The 13,726-nt window shown below is 47.7% G+C and overlaps 4 protein-coding genes across 14 annotated transcripts in view; 1 reads left to right on the top strand and 3 right to left on the bottom strand.

Moving 5' to 3' along the window:
• Positions 1-13,726, bottom strand: part of LOC119453871 (zinc finger protein 675-like) — a 2,199,134-nt gene that overhangs the window by 822,360 nt on the left and 1,363,048 nt on the right. The gene's annotated exons all lie outside the window — the stretch shown is intronic.
• LOC119454549 (gastrula zinc finger protein XlCGF57.1-like) overlaps positions 1-13,726 on the bottom strand; it is a 1,708,166-nt gene that overhangs the window by 695,273 nt on the left and 999,167 nt on the right. The window lies entirely within an intron of this gene.
• LOC125945267 (uncharacterized) overlaps positions 1-13,726 on the bottom strand; it is a 329,028-nt gene that overhangs the window by 42,460 nt on the left and 272,842 nt on the right. The window lies entirely within an intron of this gene.
• LOC119453877 (gastrula zinc finger protein XlCGF8.2DB) overlaps positions 12,206-13,726 on the top strand; it is a 439,553-nt gene continuing 438,032 nt past the window's right edge. For 5 of the 7 annotated variants that reach the window (XM_049666990.1, XM_049666991.1, XM_049666989.1 and 2 more), the window contains exon 1: positions 12,206-12,306. In XM_049666990.1, coding sequence (XP_049522947.1) covers positions 12,285-12,306 — 22 coding nt within the window. In that variant the 5' untranslated portion in view covers positions 12,206-12,284. Of the gene's footprint in view, positions 12,356-13,726 lie in introns of all 7 variants that reach the window. The other 2 variants (XM_049666987.1, XM_049666985.1) reach the window with 2 other exon arrangements.

Here is a 13,726-nt window from a genome sequence, read left to right as displayed (position 1 = left end):
AAGAAATTGCCAAAGAAAATATCTACGATAATTCTAGGGGAAGCTCTTTGTTGTTTGAAGCCAGGACGGGAGTATTGCGGACTAAGATGTACCGAGTCAAGTACCAAGGTATAGACACGTTATGCTGTGCGTGTGGAGAAGAAGAGGAAACGGCTGAACACCTCATACTTTTCTGTAAGGGGCTTAACCCTACAGTGCAAGGCAACGGGGCTGATTTTTTCAAAGCATTGGGGTTTAGGGACAGTGAAGGCAAAATAGACTTTAAGCGGGTAGAAATAACCAAACAGAGGTTATCTGATTGGTGGATAAAATTAAGGCAGGGGTGAAATTTCACCCACCACAAAGTACAAATTATGTTAATAGTCATGGCTAGGTGGCGTATGCCACCGCCCGATTTAAAGGGTTCAGCCTCATCCATCCATCCATCCCCAGTGTCATCTCTAACACACCTCGGAAGAACCCAAAGAGGGGGGAACATAATTGCCCCCTCCGCGCCGCCTTCGCTTTTGTCAACTTTCGCGCCGAACGGCCCTTTCCCTTCTTCATCCTTCGGCGGTTCGGACGCGATCTCTCTGAAAACATTCCAAGAAACAAACGCGCTGCTCGAACTCTTTGACTGCGCTCCCCACTGGGTTTAGCGCCTTTATTCGGCCGCGTTGCCCTGTCTGCTGCATTCCCGAGTTTGCGACGCCGCTTCATCCAAGCACGCTTTGCAGTGCTAATTTTCAAGCCTTCCGCTTGAATCTCGTGCTGACTGGCACTTATTTCATCGGTCATTATTTCCACCTCAACCGCACAGTCTGAATGATTTGCGGGTAAATCATTCCTTTCAATGCTATCTCGACTGGTGGAGAGCTTCAAACACTCAGGGGCAATGCAGCTATTTTCATTTGCACAAACTAGCTCGTATACATGGGAGCTGTCCATAACTGCACTTCCCGGCTTACACTGTGCTTTAGCGCACTTTTCTGACCAATTGGACTCTGCACAGGTACTCTTGTCTGACGACTCGGGGCCACTTCGGGCTTCTGCAAGAGCTACCTTCGCGACGTACTCCCTGGATAACTGTGCCAAATCGTCCACAGCTGGCCTAGCTGCTTCTCTAGTATTCCATTGGCACAGTATCTCGTCGCGCTCAATACGGTCCCCATTAACGGGCTCCTCAAGAACTACGTCACGGTCTACGGATCTGTCCACACCTGTGAACGTATCATTAGGCTCACGGGGATCAGCCTTGCTTTCTACCATCGGTAGAACCGTGCGTGCTACTTGTTTGCACTTTCCGTGCTCTACTTCTACGGGTGCCTGACATTTCTGTTCCTCCACTTCAAAAACCTGTTCCAATCTTTCAACCTCTTGGCTGACAGCTTCTATCTCTTCGTATTGTTGCCTAATCCAGTCCTGTCTTTTCAATTCCTGCTCATTCTCAATTGCTTCCTGTTCCTGCTCTTTTGCCGAAGTATTCAAAGTATTCCTGATAACTGTTGCTTTCTAAAATTGCTCTAATTTCGGCTTCTGATTTATCATCCTCTATTTCTAGGTCGAGCTCTTCACACAACCGCAACAATTGCTAGCTCTCGTGAAACTCATGAGGTCCATATGGTCACTACTTTAGGCTTTGGCTCAGCTATTCCACAATATATACTTGCTGCAAAACCCGCACAAATTGCAATGCAAGTAAAAAAAACTACCAGCGGTTCAATTCCGTTTTCCCAAGAGAATTTGAAGCCTGGAAAATATAGCAAAAACCAAATGCCTACAGACAGAAGTAGCACGGACCAAGTCCCCAAGTACTGCTCCACCGCATCGAATCAATTGCAAGACGACGTAAATCCTGGGTCGTCTTTAACTGATTACAATTCCAGTAGGTCTCTACGTCCCAATTACTCCCACACAAGTATGAGGTCTGGCTTTAGTAGCTGGTTCAGATCTATGCTGAAAGCTGCTTTCTGCTTGGATGCGCAGCAACCACAGTATCAAAATGGGCAGTTGTACACGCTTCATCGGTTTTTAGAAAGTCTAGGCTAAAAGATCCGATGACTCAAGCGTAAAGCCAGGCACTCACCCTGTACCGTGCAGTCATGATGCGCTGCGTGCATCCAGCCGCTCGCGAACCAGTTGGCGGTTGGCGTTGGCTGCAGGCTCCATCTTGCCGCTGTCATCCAGTCGCTCGTGAATCAGTTGTTGGTGACTGGCGTTGGCTGCAAGGTCCATCTCACCACGGCGATTCAGTTGGTCGTGAACGAGATGCCGGCGACTGGCGTTGACTGAAGGGTCGATCTCACCGCGGTCATCCAGTTGCTCGCGGCTCGGGGTTAGGATTCATCTCAACGCTGCCATCCATTTGTTGCTGGTCGGAGATTAATCCCGCCGCTGCTGCCAGTTTGTTGAGACTCGGGTAGCGTTTAGGCCGGTGATCCTTCAGCCAAAGGGATGAGTAATAATCTTTATTTGCACTTGAAAGGGGGAAAAAAGGGGGGGGGGGAGAGGAGTAAAGAGAAAGAGGGGGATCGCCCATGGGTGTCGTGCTAGGCGTGGCAGATAGGTACAAACCCGTACGCGGAGCGCCTGCCAGCGTAAGAGCGAGAGAAAAAAGGGTTTATTCTACATATTTACAGCGGCTCCAAATATGGAAGCCCACTCCATGGGGGAGCACTTCGATAGTCTCAGCTTACTACATGTTGGAGCACATATCAGAACAGGTCAGGACACACCACTGCACGCAAGGTGTCTCCTTATAAAACATCGGTCTTCTCTAGTTGACCCGACTAGGGAATCAGATGACCTTTATGCGGCCAATCGGACTTGTTCGCTGAACTCCGCCTCCAATGTTGCACCTTCGAAGCAAGGACGAGGCAATCCGGAAACAGGGGGTTGACACTCCTTCCACGAAAGTCGGTGACCTGTTTCTTGCCCTCCGACGGTCATCTTGCCATGGTCGGGAGAATGGCATTTTGCACTAATCCCCGCGTCTAACGAAGGGGGGCAAGCTTCGTGAGCTTCTTTGTCATCGCGTCCCAGCCGGTGTCGCGCCGCGTCTCCAAGTAGGCGGCTGCTGATGAAGGGGGTGGCATGGGGGGAAGCACCTAAAGAATGCGCACTGCCTAGTTGGGGCGCTTGTTTGCCCGTCTCGTCGGTGTCTGGCACTGTCGCCGTCTGGATGACGCTCATGAAAGGGCCTGCCTCGATGGGAAACAATCAAAGAATGCGCCCGGCTGAGCCGTGCTCCCTCAAGGGCTGCAGAAGATAGCGCCAACCTTTCCCTTTCCCAACGAACCACTTACTACTACGCAACACAGTCCAACCTACCAAAGCCACTAAGCTACCACGGCGTGTAGGTAAAGGGTACGCAAGAAATATGCGCGGCAAAAAACAAGACAAACCAAAATAAATGAAGCGCTAACAGTGCAACATTGTGTACGTACGCCTCATTTCATAATTACGAGCGAACGTCAGAATACGAACGTGATGCTTTACGGATGTGCAACTCGTATTTCGCCTTCTCGTATTGCAAGAGCGCAAACACTAAGCGAATTTTAACATGAAAGTAACTTTAGGAATATTTATTGCGTATGCTCGCTGGTTCGTACACAGCAAATATACTTACTGATAAATAATTACGTACTTCTAGTTACGTAATGAAAGAGGCAACTAATCACCAGAACATAAACTTATCATGTTTTACTGATTGAAGGTAACTATTTTAGGGACATGTAGAATCAATAGCGATATTTGTAGTGCATCAAAGATTATAATTTTAAAGACGATTTTCCACTCAATATAATGCAAGCACAAACATCATCACGCGCCATGAACGCTTGTTAGTTTATGTAAAAAATTACACGTTAAGCAATAACTATTTTATCATGAGAAGTTATATGTTGGTAACTTCAGAGAGGATTCACGGATTAATAAAACAAGGCTATTGCTGCAATAACTTTTGCATAAGAAGCGAGTGAATAGCTAGACCAGTAGTAGCTATCTATTCATTTCAATGTAGAAAAATATATATTTGTTCATGTTTTTTTTATGTTTGTTTACCTATTGGCTGGAATGGCTTTTCTTTCGAATGTCTGAATTTGAAACCACCTTTGCTCACGGTGAACCTTAAGGTACATCGTGCGCGAAGTTTGTATTGAAGAGATAGCGTACAGCAAGAATTGTTCGTGTACGCTATCTCTGAAGCGAAACAGGCCAACAATATTGCGGCGTTAGGGCCGTTTAGCTCTGCTCCTTCTCTTGTTTCCCTTACACCTTCTCTGCTCATAATAAAGTATTGCCGAGACTAAAAAATTATGAATAAATACATATGCATATGACTCTAAACCACTACTGACCGTGAGCGAAATGCTCGTAGTGGTGAGCGAAGCGGTAACTGCACGCGCCGAAGTATTTCACTTGACTGCGCGAGTAATTTACTTTTTTCGTTACTCTTTTTCTTGCAAGCATGGTGCTATTGCCCGCGTACCCATGCGAATAACGTTTCTTTTTTTTTTACGTTCTTTCCTTGCGCGGGCTCAGTTAGCGCGTTTCTACGCACGCACAGTTATCGCAATACCGTTCCCGAACTCTAGCACCGGAGCTAGGCCGCGCTGATGAATTTGATACGTTAGTTTTTGCATTATCTTGCTGCCCAAGCACAAAGAAACGCTCAAAGATGGGTAAGCTCCATGCAGCACCACACTGTTGAAGTTAAATAGAGTTTAAGTGCTTTGCGTGGAAAATGAACGCAAAAAACTACAGCGCGTAGCAGACGACCCTCGCTTCCCGCGCGCTTCGCGAGCGCGAAAAGTCCACGGGTCCGGAGCAGCAGCGGCGCGGCGCGGCAGTTCACAGAAAAAGGCCCTCGCCGGAGCCGGCGCTTTGGACACTCTCCCATATTCTAGGTCACTCTAGGTGGGCCGAGCCATTGGTGTTTTGTGGCCGAGCTACAGTGTACTAGAATACCTTGGGTAGTGGAAAGAGCGCGCGGCGCGGCCTATGGGAGAGCTGTTGCCACATCTGTAACCGCCGCGCGTGGCGCTGGCGTCAAAAAACCGAGGAGATCGCGGCCGCAGTAGCGGCTGTCAGTGAGGTTGCGGACGCAGTTTCTGCGTCTTTTACCGCGTTCCCGACACGTTAGATTTTCTTGCGCTATCGCAAAATCTATTTTAACGCCTTCTTCTGATTTCCACTATCTTTGTTTACCGTAGAACAATAATCGGTGTCAGTTTCCTTTACAAAATTGAGATGCCATATACCACCTCTAAATTTTTTACTTACACAGGTCTGGTCTCGCTGTGTCACCTCTATGTTCTTTTTGCAATGCACCTGAATTTATTGATCACTTATTTCTTTTCCTCTTGTGCCACCGAACATGATACTTATTAGCGCAAAACTCGAAATAAAAGACAACAGCGAAAGACGAGAGGAAAGGAAAGACGAGCGCTACTGTAAACACCAACTCGCCCAACAAGAAGTTATTCTGTTGTGCCACCGAATTTTAAGACTGATAAAACACTTAGAAATTTCATTTCGAAAGACTAACCTCGCCAACGATTCTCTCTTTTTGGGGTGACTTCACTGGGACAAAGCCACAAGGATGCTTTTCTTGGAGTTTACAATTTCATAAGAGGCACAAAAAGAGTACCTTGCTGGATTTCTAGAATTATGAATTATTCCTATTATTTACCTTTTTTATGTCAAAATTACTTTATCTTAAAATTCTTTATGGTATTTTTCTAATTTCTGCTATAAAAATTTAGTTTTTGTTTAAATTATAATAAACATAGTTGAAATCACCGGATTCTTGGCCAATCCCCCGTAGTGGGTATGAGCCAACAATTGGGACATGAGATGAGGTTGCAAGAGCCGGTACACGGATTTCGTGAGCTAAATGAACGGACGTTGTCGTTGTTTAAAGCCCCGAAAGACGAAGCCCAACGAAATCAGTGGAATAAGAATTTGCACCGCAAAGACAAATAGGCCATACTCGGAAACGTCGGCGGTTTGCGACTACCCGTCTGCACTTCATTGTAAGGTTTTTTTTTTTTTTTTTTTTTTTTTTTTGGCGCTGGGTGCCAGAAATAGGAAACTGCTAACTACCTAAAGCTAAGCCGCTGCACATGAGCGTGCTTGCTTGGTTTTCAGGGAACCTTACTCCGTTCCTTTAAACTTTCGTGTGAACAGTTTACGCACACCAGCTTTGAACAAATTGTGTTGTGCTTATACCTGGTGCACATGTCTTGAACCAACGGATTTAAATAAACAGTTGGTCTGTAAAAAATGTTTTTTGTTTCCTTCAATTTTGCATTTTATATGCTTCAATATTAAATGAAACGATAGCTTCGTCTTGTGTTTGAGGAACAAGAGAAAACCGTAACAAAAGAGGAGAGGTTTGCCACTCCAGGAACAAAACATTACGCCGCCGTGGTGGCGTAGGGGCTTTGGTGCTGCGCTGCTAAGCCCGCGGTTGCGGGATCGAATACCGGCCGTGGCGGCCGCATTTCGATGGGGGCGAAATGCAAAAGCACCCTTGTACCGTTCATTGAGTGCACGTTAAGGAACCCCAGGTGGTCTAAATTAACCCGGAGTCCCCACTACGGCGTGCTTCATAATGATATCGCGATTTAATTTAAAATTTACTCCAAAATATGAAAAAAGAAACGCGCAGAACACCTGGAATTGCTGTCTGTTAGTGCCGCAAAGGCGCGTGCCTGTGATAAGAGAACTGGCGGGAGTACGAAGTGCCCGGAGCGTGCACGCATGACGTGATATATGCATCTCACAGGGGCTGTTCGTATTAACACGCCAGTAAATTGACGCAGACGTCGCCGTTCCACGCAAGATCTCCTTAGACAACTTCTTACTGTAAGCGCGAAGCTTCACGCACTTCGTGCCTTGGCGCTGTCTCCTCAGCGGAGGTAATCTGACGAAAGCTTAGCCCTGCTGAAGTCATAGTGCTTTGATTAATTCACTCATAAGCTATCAATGACATTTGCAGCGCGAGTACTATGCATAACTGCAGTAATAATAAAAGAAAACTTCCGTGCTTGCGGCTGCCTGACCGCTTTCGAGCGCTTGCTGGTGCTCGGTTAGTAAAGTCCCTTGATGTAGGAAAGTACCGCCACTCTTTGTACTTTGCCGCCGGCGCGCGACCTCCTCACCTCCTCCTCGCCCCTCGCGAGTCCCCTCCGCGACAGACGGCCTTGGGCGCGTTTTCCTGCACGATGATTGGTCTCCCTGCCGTTGCGCTTGGAAACGAGCGGAGCTTGCGTTTTGCTTGTGTTTTGCTTTTTCGTTCGAGCCATTTTGCGCCTCAGCTCGGCTGGCTCGGCGTATAGAGAACGTCGCGCGCTAACATTGCACGCTGTTTCGAGCACTGTCTGCTGGCGCTATGCCGTGCTGCTGCGCATATAACTGCAGCAAGAAGCATGATGATGGCTATGCAGTTTTTACGATACCGCAAGGAAAGCGTTATGGCTTTCGCAAAGTATTGGTATGCGTGTTGCAGTGTCTACCATGAAGTGATGTGGTGGTGACTGACTATGAAAGACGTAAAGGAGCTCCAGCTGCCTCTATTAAGTCGAATGCTTTACCTAAGCCTTCGAAGAATGCTTAGCAGTCAAGCGTCAGACTCGCTACGCCACTTATATACCAGTTAAGCCAGCTTTTTGTGTGGCATATGAAGCCAAGCTCACCAATGTTCACTGCATATATACAGCTAATTTGTAAATGTCACTTGCGCTTTTCATCAACTACACTCGGACGGAACTCAAAACTTTTTACTCATTTACCTTCAATCCGGTAAGTGGCAGCGGCCAATAGTAATGATGTTGCGGTTAATGGCATTTCGAAGAAGCTCGTACCAGCCAACTGCGATGTCACGCTATGGGATTAAGCAGGACGTCATGACAAACGGTCGATACCCTTGGTTGGAAGACACGCTTTGCGGGGTGTTTGCCACTTCGTTCTTGGGCTGTATCCAACTATAGAGCTCTTAAAATTAGGACTCGATTAAGCGTGCGCGCCCAGTATGAAACGAATCTCCTGAGCATTCGCGCATGGCATATTCTTTGCAAATAGTGGCTCGGCTCAAAAGAAAACGTGGTATCTCTTACACCTGGAGTGTCGTTTTGATCGCAACAGAGCCGCTTTTTGGAAAGGACAAGCTCTTAGCGCAAGAACGAATTGCCCGTCAACTTTCGGCCGCACTGATACTGCTTTATCATGTATTAAACGGTGTAGGTTTGTGCCATGGCGTAATGTTACCACTGTTGTTTTCTTGGGCATGTCTTTTTCTCAGCTGCCATCCGTACTGCATGGCATATTTGTACACTTGCATTGTTTCTCATTCTGAATATTATATGATACTCTTCTACGTTATCTGTATCTGTCCAAATAACGTTTTTTTCCGCATGCACGAAAATAAAACATCTTACTGACCATTCTTTTTGTTTTTTGTGTGATAAATGTTTTTCTGATGTCTAATCAAAATCACAATTTTAACCATCCTACTACATAATTTAACGGTATGTTGGTGTGAACTACCAAAATACCTTTTCCAGAGGCGTATCTTTTGCCTAAAAATATAGAATGCCTTCTCCCATTGGTATACCGAGTATTTTTTAAGCTTCATTGTCACCGACGCCTAAAGAATAATCTGTAAATACCTTTCCTCAGCTTCTGTTATTGTGGGTGATGAGTGGCTGCCGGCACCGCTTCATCGCACTGAAATTGTGCAACCGTCCTATTCAATGCAGAAACCACAGCGCAAAAGCTACTTTGACATTGAGACAAACACATGGACGGACGATGCTCTCGCCAGTAACTCATTATAAGAAGGAACACTGAATATAATACCTGCTGTGCACATACAAGAAAAACTGCCAAACATAGAGCGATCTGCCACAAGCAATACTAGATTATATGCAAAAAGTAAAGCAGCGTATCATATGGCAGAAAAAATAACTGGAGTATAGAACTCGCCTCAAAGCTCCTTTTACATCAGTGTGTGTCATTCATACGGCTTTAAGATGAAACCAACCTCATCATAAACGTTGCCTTCAGCATTCTCCATGCGGTTATCACCAATTTTCAAAATATTCTACGCCACTGGGGCGCGCAACTGGCCAAAAATAACGCGCCTCCATCGAATTCTGCGGCCCGTCCGCGGGAGCCCAGGCGCAATAGCGTGCCGTGCGCAGCGCGCGCAGCCGGCGGGAGAGGAGAATTGAGGAGGAAAGCGCGCGCGCGGAGGAGAGTGTCGCTACTTTCAAGATCAAGGGATTTTATCGGTTAGTAAAGCCCCTTGATGTAGTAGTAGTAGTGATTTTATTGAAGAAGAAAGTAACGCTTATTTCTGCTGCCCAATAGGGAGCACGGCGCAGCGTCAGGGGAAGGGGAAAAAGGAGATAAAGATGTTGAAAGGAAGGGAAGAGAAGAAGAAGCAGCAAGAGTCTCATCCGATCATGGAGGAGGCTGGTGATGGAGGCGATGGCCTGCTAGGGACGAGCGCTTAGCGATGGGCGGAGATTCCGTTCAGTTTCACAAACTCCAAAAGGCTGTGGAGAGCTCGGAGGTGGGGAGGCGACGGGAACAGGAGGTCGCTGGTTGTCGCAGCAGGTAGACCCTGTTGTCTGTAGGCAGTGATGACCCTTGAGCGGTCCTGTGCCAGCGCTGGGCAAGCACAGAGAAGGTGCTCGAGGGTCTCGGGGTCGCCACAACGTTCGCAGGCCGGTGATGTGGAGCGTCCCTTGGCGTGCAGCCGCGCCGCCGTCCAGACACAGCCCGTGCGCAGTCGAAGCAACGTTGCGCGTTCCCTCCTGGTAAGGCCACACTCTGGAAGTGGCCTGGGACCGTTGCCATTTGCCACTCTGGCATCCGGGTGGACGATTGTGAGCAGTTTTTTCAGGCGCTGCCTTGAAAAATCTGAGGAAGCGACTGCTCGTGTGAGCGGCACTTCAGGATGGTGGGCGGTTTTGGCGAGGGTATCCGCTGCCTCATTACCGGCTATTCCAACATGGGAAGGCAGCCAATGAAATGAGATGGTGACCCCCGCGGCAGCCAATGCCGAGAACTTCGAGCTGAGCAGGGCCCCCGTAAGCCCTGATCGGCGGTGGTTGATTAGGCTCTGGAGCGCTGGCTTCGAGTCGCAGAGCACTGCCACCGGTTGCCCAGGAGGGTCCTCAGCCAGGACATCGGCGGCTAGGTGGAGCCCCGCTAGTTCTGCCGCGGTGGAGCTCGCGGCAAAGGGGATCCGACATTGTCTGTGGACCGCCCTAGCCGGGATGGTGCAGGCTGCAGCGGCCGATCCGTTCGCCAGGACTGATCCATCTGTGTAGACCAGCAGACTTCCTTCCAACCCTTGATGTTAGAAAGTAGCGACACGCTTTGATCTACGCCGCAACACCCTCGCCGGCGCGGTCAACCTCCTCTTTTTCTCCCCCTCTTTCGCGGAGGCAGCGCATCCGCCACGCTGAATGGCTGCGGCGCTCGAGACTACCCCGTCAGGTGACCCTGACGTCACGAAAACGGCGCGAAACTTGCTTTCGCGCCTTTAGTTTCTCCCGCTCGCCATGAGCAGTCCAAGTGGTGGTCGCCCTGCCGCTCCGAACGTGTGCTTCCCAAGTTTTTCATCCTTTCGTAGGAATCTGAGATTCGTTCTCCGTGAAAATGCCTTGCTGCTGCGCGTTTCAATGCAGCAGCAGGCCAGAGAAAGGGCAAGCCTTATTTTATATCCCCCGAGGTGAACGGAATGTCGTGCGTCGGAAGCAGTGGCTCCATAACATCGGGAGAAGGGATTTTGCCCCTTCTAAGCACGCCGTTCTTTGCGAGGTGAATGTTGCAGCTTTCCTCATATTTGTGGATGAAGTTGCATGGAGATTTTAATGCTCTTCGCATAGCCGGACTCTTCGTTCAGTTTAATAGAGAGCACCGATAACTGTGCATATACTTTTTTTTTAAGTGAGTCGGCGGAAATTTTCGTTGACTCTTCGAGCCGTGACAAAGCTTTTGTGTTTTCGCGCGTGCGTTAGTTTTCAAATGTATGTAATTTGTGAGTTAATGCCTGTAACTCATACTTTGTAGTTGTGTGCGTGTGTGTGTGCGTGTTTGTGTATGTGCGTGCGTGTGCGTGTGTGTGTGCGTGTGATCCTTGCGCCTGATACTTGTGAAGCCAAGGAACTATTTTACTCTTATTGCGTGCTTATTGTATCTTTGCAAAGTTTCAATACTGTGAGCATTTTTTTCTTTATGTACTTTATGTTGCGAAGGCATGGACTGCAATATATAGGTAGATAAGTGGTATTATGTATTATGTATTATTAACGCATGCTCATTAAGTACAAGCCACGCGCTTCTGATAATCTCCCTCAATTCTGATAAACTTGACATCTTGAAGTCTGTAAGTTAATTATCAAGTGCCAGTCTTAGCAGTTTCCATGTAAGCAATCAGCCTTTTTTTGAGAGAGAGACTTAGGTTACTCCCAGAGATGATGGAATGTAATTTCTCGTCGTTTCATAGTGACGGAATACAGGCGCGTGTGTAAAGTTATATGTTGGCTGTTTCGCAAACACAGCACGTATTTCGCACAGTGGCATTGGTACAAAGGCTTTTGGCCCACTCATTTTGGCGAATTCACTTTAAGTAAACTATCACATTTCTTCTTGGTTACCTTCTCTGAGCCTTTTAAGAGCGAAGATTGTGAACCAAATTCTCGTTTATGCTCTATGCTGCTTATATTGTATGCACCCAATACACCTCCGCGTTACGGACAACCCAAGTGGCGACGTAGAGGTAAACAGCTCAGCCACTGCTTGGTACTCATTTTTTCGGAGCGTTTCCGCTTGTATTTATCGAAGCGTCCTCAAAAAAAAAAAATGTCACGACGTTCTATCGGAAACGTACTTTCGTCATGACAGTTTCACAAGGGATAAATTTCCATACAACGCTTCAAAGGGCCGAATAAACTAGCGCGCGCATTGATTCTAATGCGGCTGCAGCGAGCCACTGGAGGGTTCAGTGCCGCGCCGGCCCGGTGAGGGGGAGAAATCCGAGGAGAATTGAGGAGGGAAGCGCGCGCGCGGGGGAGAGTGTCGCTACTTTCTAACATCAAGGGGCTTTATCGGTTAGGAGCCGCTGGCGCCACCTGGTAGCGTTAACATCAAGTGCCTCACGCGCTGCGCGCCGCTCTTTCCACTACCCAAGTATTCTAGTACACTCTAGCCGAGCTTCGGAAGCTGTCCGAGCACAATCGAATGCGGCACAGCAGTCCCAAGCTGTCCGGGACTGTCAGGGACTGATAATGGAGAGGCCCACTGTCAAAGGTACAGTTTCCCTTCTCTATTTACTACCGCAACGCATCTGGGGAAAAAGGTGAGAGTACTTCTAGGAGTTGTGTGCTTTGTACGATTACCTGTTCTTTTGCTGTCACTTGTATACGAGCAACCGCGTTTGCGAATTCGGGTGATATAAAGCATGATATAAAGTGATCTCAACGTGGCAGCTGGCGCGGACAAGCTGCCGCAGTCTTTCAGAAATCGCAGGGTAATCTATTCGTGCCTTCGATGAGCACTGCTGCAGTTCCTACACCACGCTGCCCTTCCTACACCACGCTGCCCTTAGTTGTAATGATAGAGTATCACTGTTAGTAATGTAACAGACGTGTGTTTTGTCGCGATGTAAAAAAAAGTGGCACCTCCTACGCGCCAGCACATGCTCATGCACTGAATTGCTAGTGCTGCAAATGCTGTCTCATGGGTCTTTTTTTTTTTTTTTTCTTTTTTTGTTCTTCACCTTGATGACATCCGTCTGCGGAAGTCAGTGGATGGTTGTGCTGTTGTGCTCAGCGCTGGTTACACACACATGGCTGCATTCATTTGTTTCCCTTCCTCACTCCTTGTGCTGACCACTCTAGCTAGTATTGTCTAGCTCTTCCCATTTGTTTGTGACAGTATATTGCCTTCACTTAATGCTTCTTAGCAGCTTTTATGTGTCAGCTGTGGAGTTGTGTCATGCAATGTGTACGCGCTGAGCGAGTAGGTAAACAAACTCGCTTCACTGTTGCTGTTGCTTACGAACACTTGCAAAGGTAAACAAAAATGAGTGCACGAATCAGCTCATCGCTCAATTATACACATGTCCGTTGCTTTCGTTCACGAATCATGTGCGTAACTTTGTATCCGTGATCGACATTGTAAACAAGATGGTAGTTGACACAGGCACTGTGTCTGCCTTAATTTTTGTCTGTGCTGTTTTTAGGATATCAATTACGAACTACCTAAATCAACTGTGTACACTCGCGATGTTTACAGCTAAAAGAAATGTTTTTTCCCTGTTGCGTCGGGAGTATGTTTCAATTTGTATCAGTTACGTGGGGAAGTGCCCTGGGCCCATATCCCTGGCTGTGTGTGCAGCCATTTGTCTAATGTGTTTTATTGTGCTTCCGCTGATGTTTGTTGTGCCCATGACGATCTAGCCTGACTGCATCGTTGACAACAAATAGCCACAAGTGCTGGTTGGCTTAGTCTGGAATTTGATATGTATATCCATTTGCTGGGTTACAGAATGGATACCAAGAGAAGTGAAGCGCAGTCGAGTATGGCAGAAAATAGGTGGGGTGATGAAGTTAGGAAATTTGCAGGTGCAAGTTGGAAGCAGCTAGCACAAGACAGGGGCAAAGTAACCGCATGCACGCGCTCTTGCGCACGACATCGACAAGCGACGTGATGGAGATGGCTGTCGCAT

This window comes from Dermacentor silvarum, chromosome 5, assembly GCF_013339745.2.
Source record: "Dermacentor silvarum isolate Dsil-2018 chromosome 5, BIME_Dsil_1.4, whole genome shotgun sequence".
Taxonomy (NCBI): Eukaryota; Metazoa; Arthropoda; class Arachnida; order Ixodida; family Ixodidae; genus Dermacentor; species Dermacentor silvarum.
Note: the sequence above shows the minus strand (reverse complement) of the source record. Positions and strands in the feature narration are given on the sequence as shown.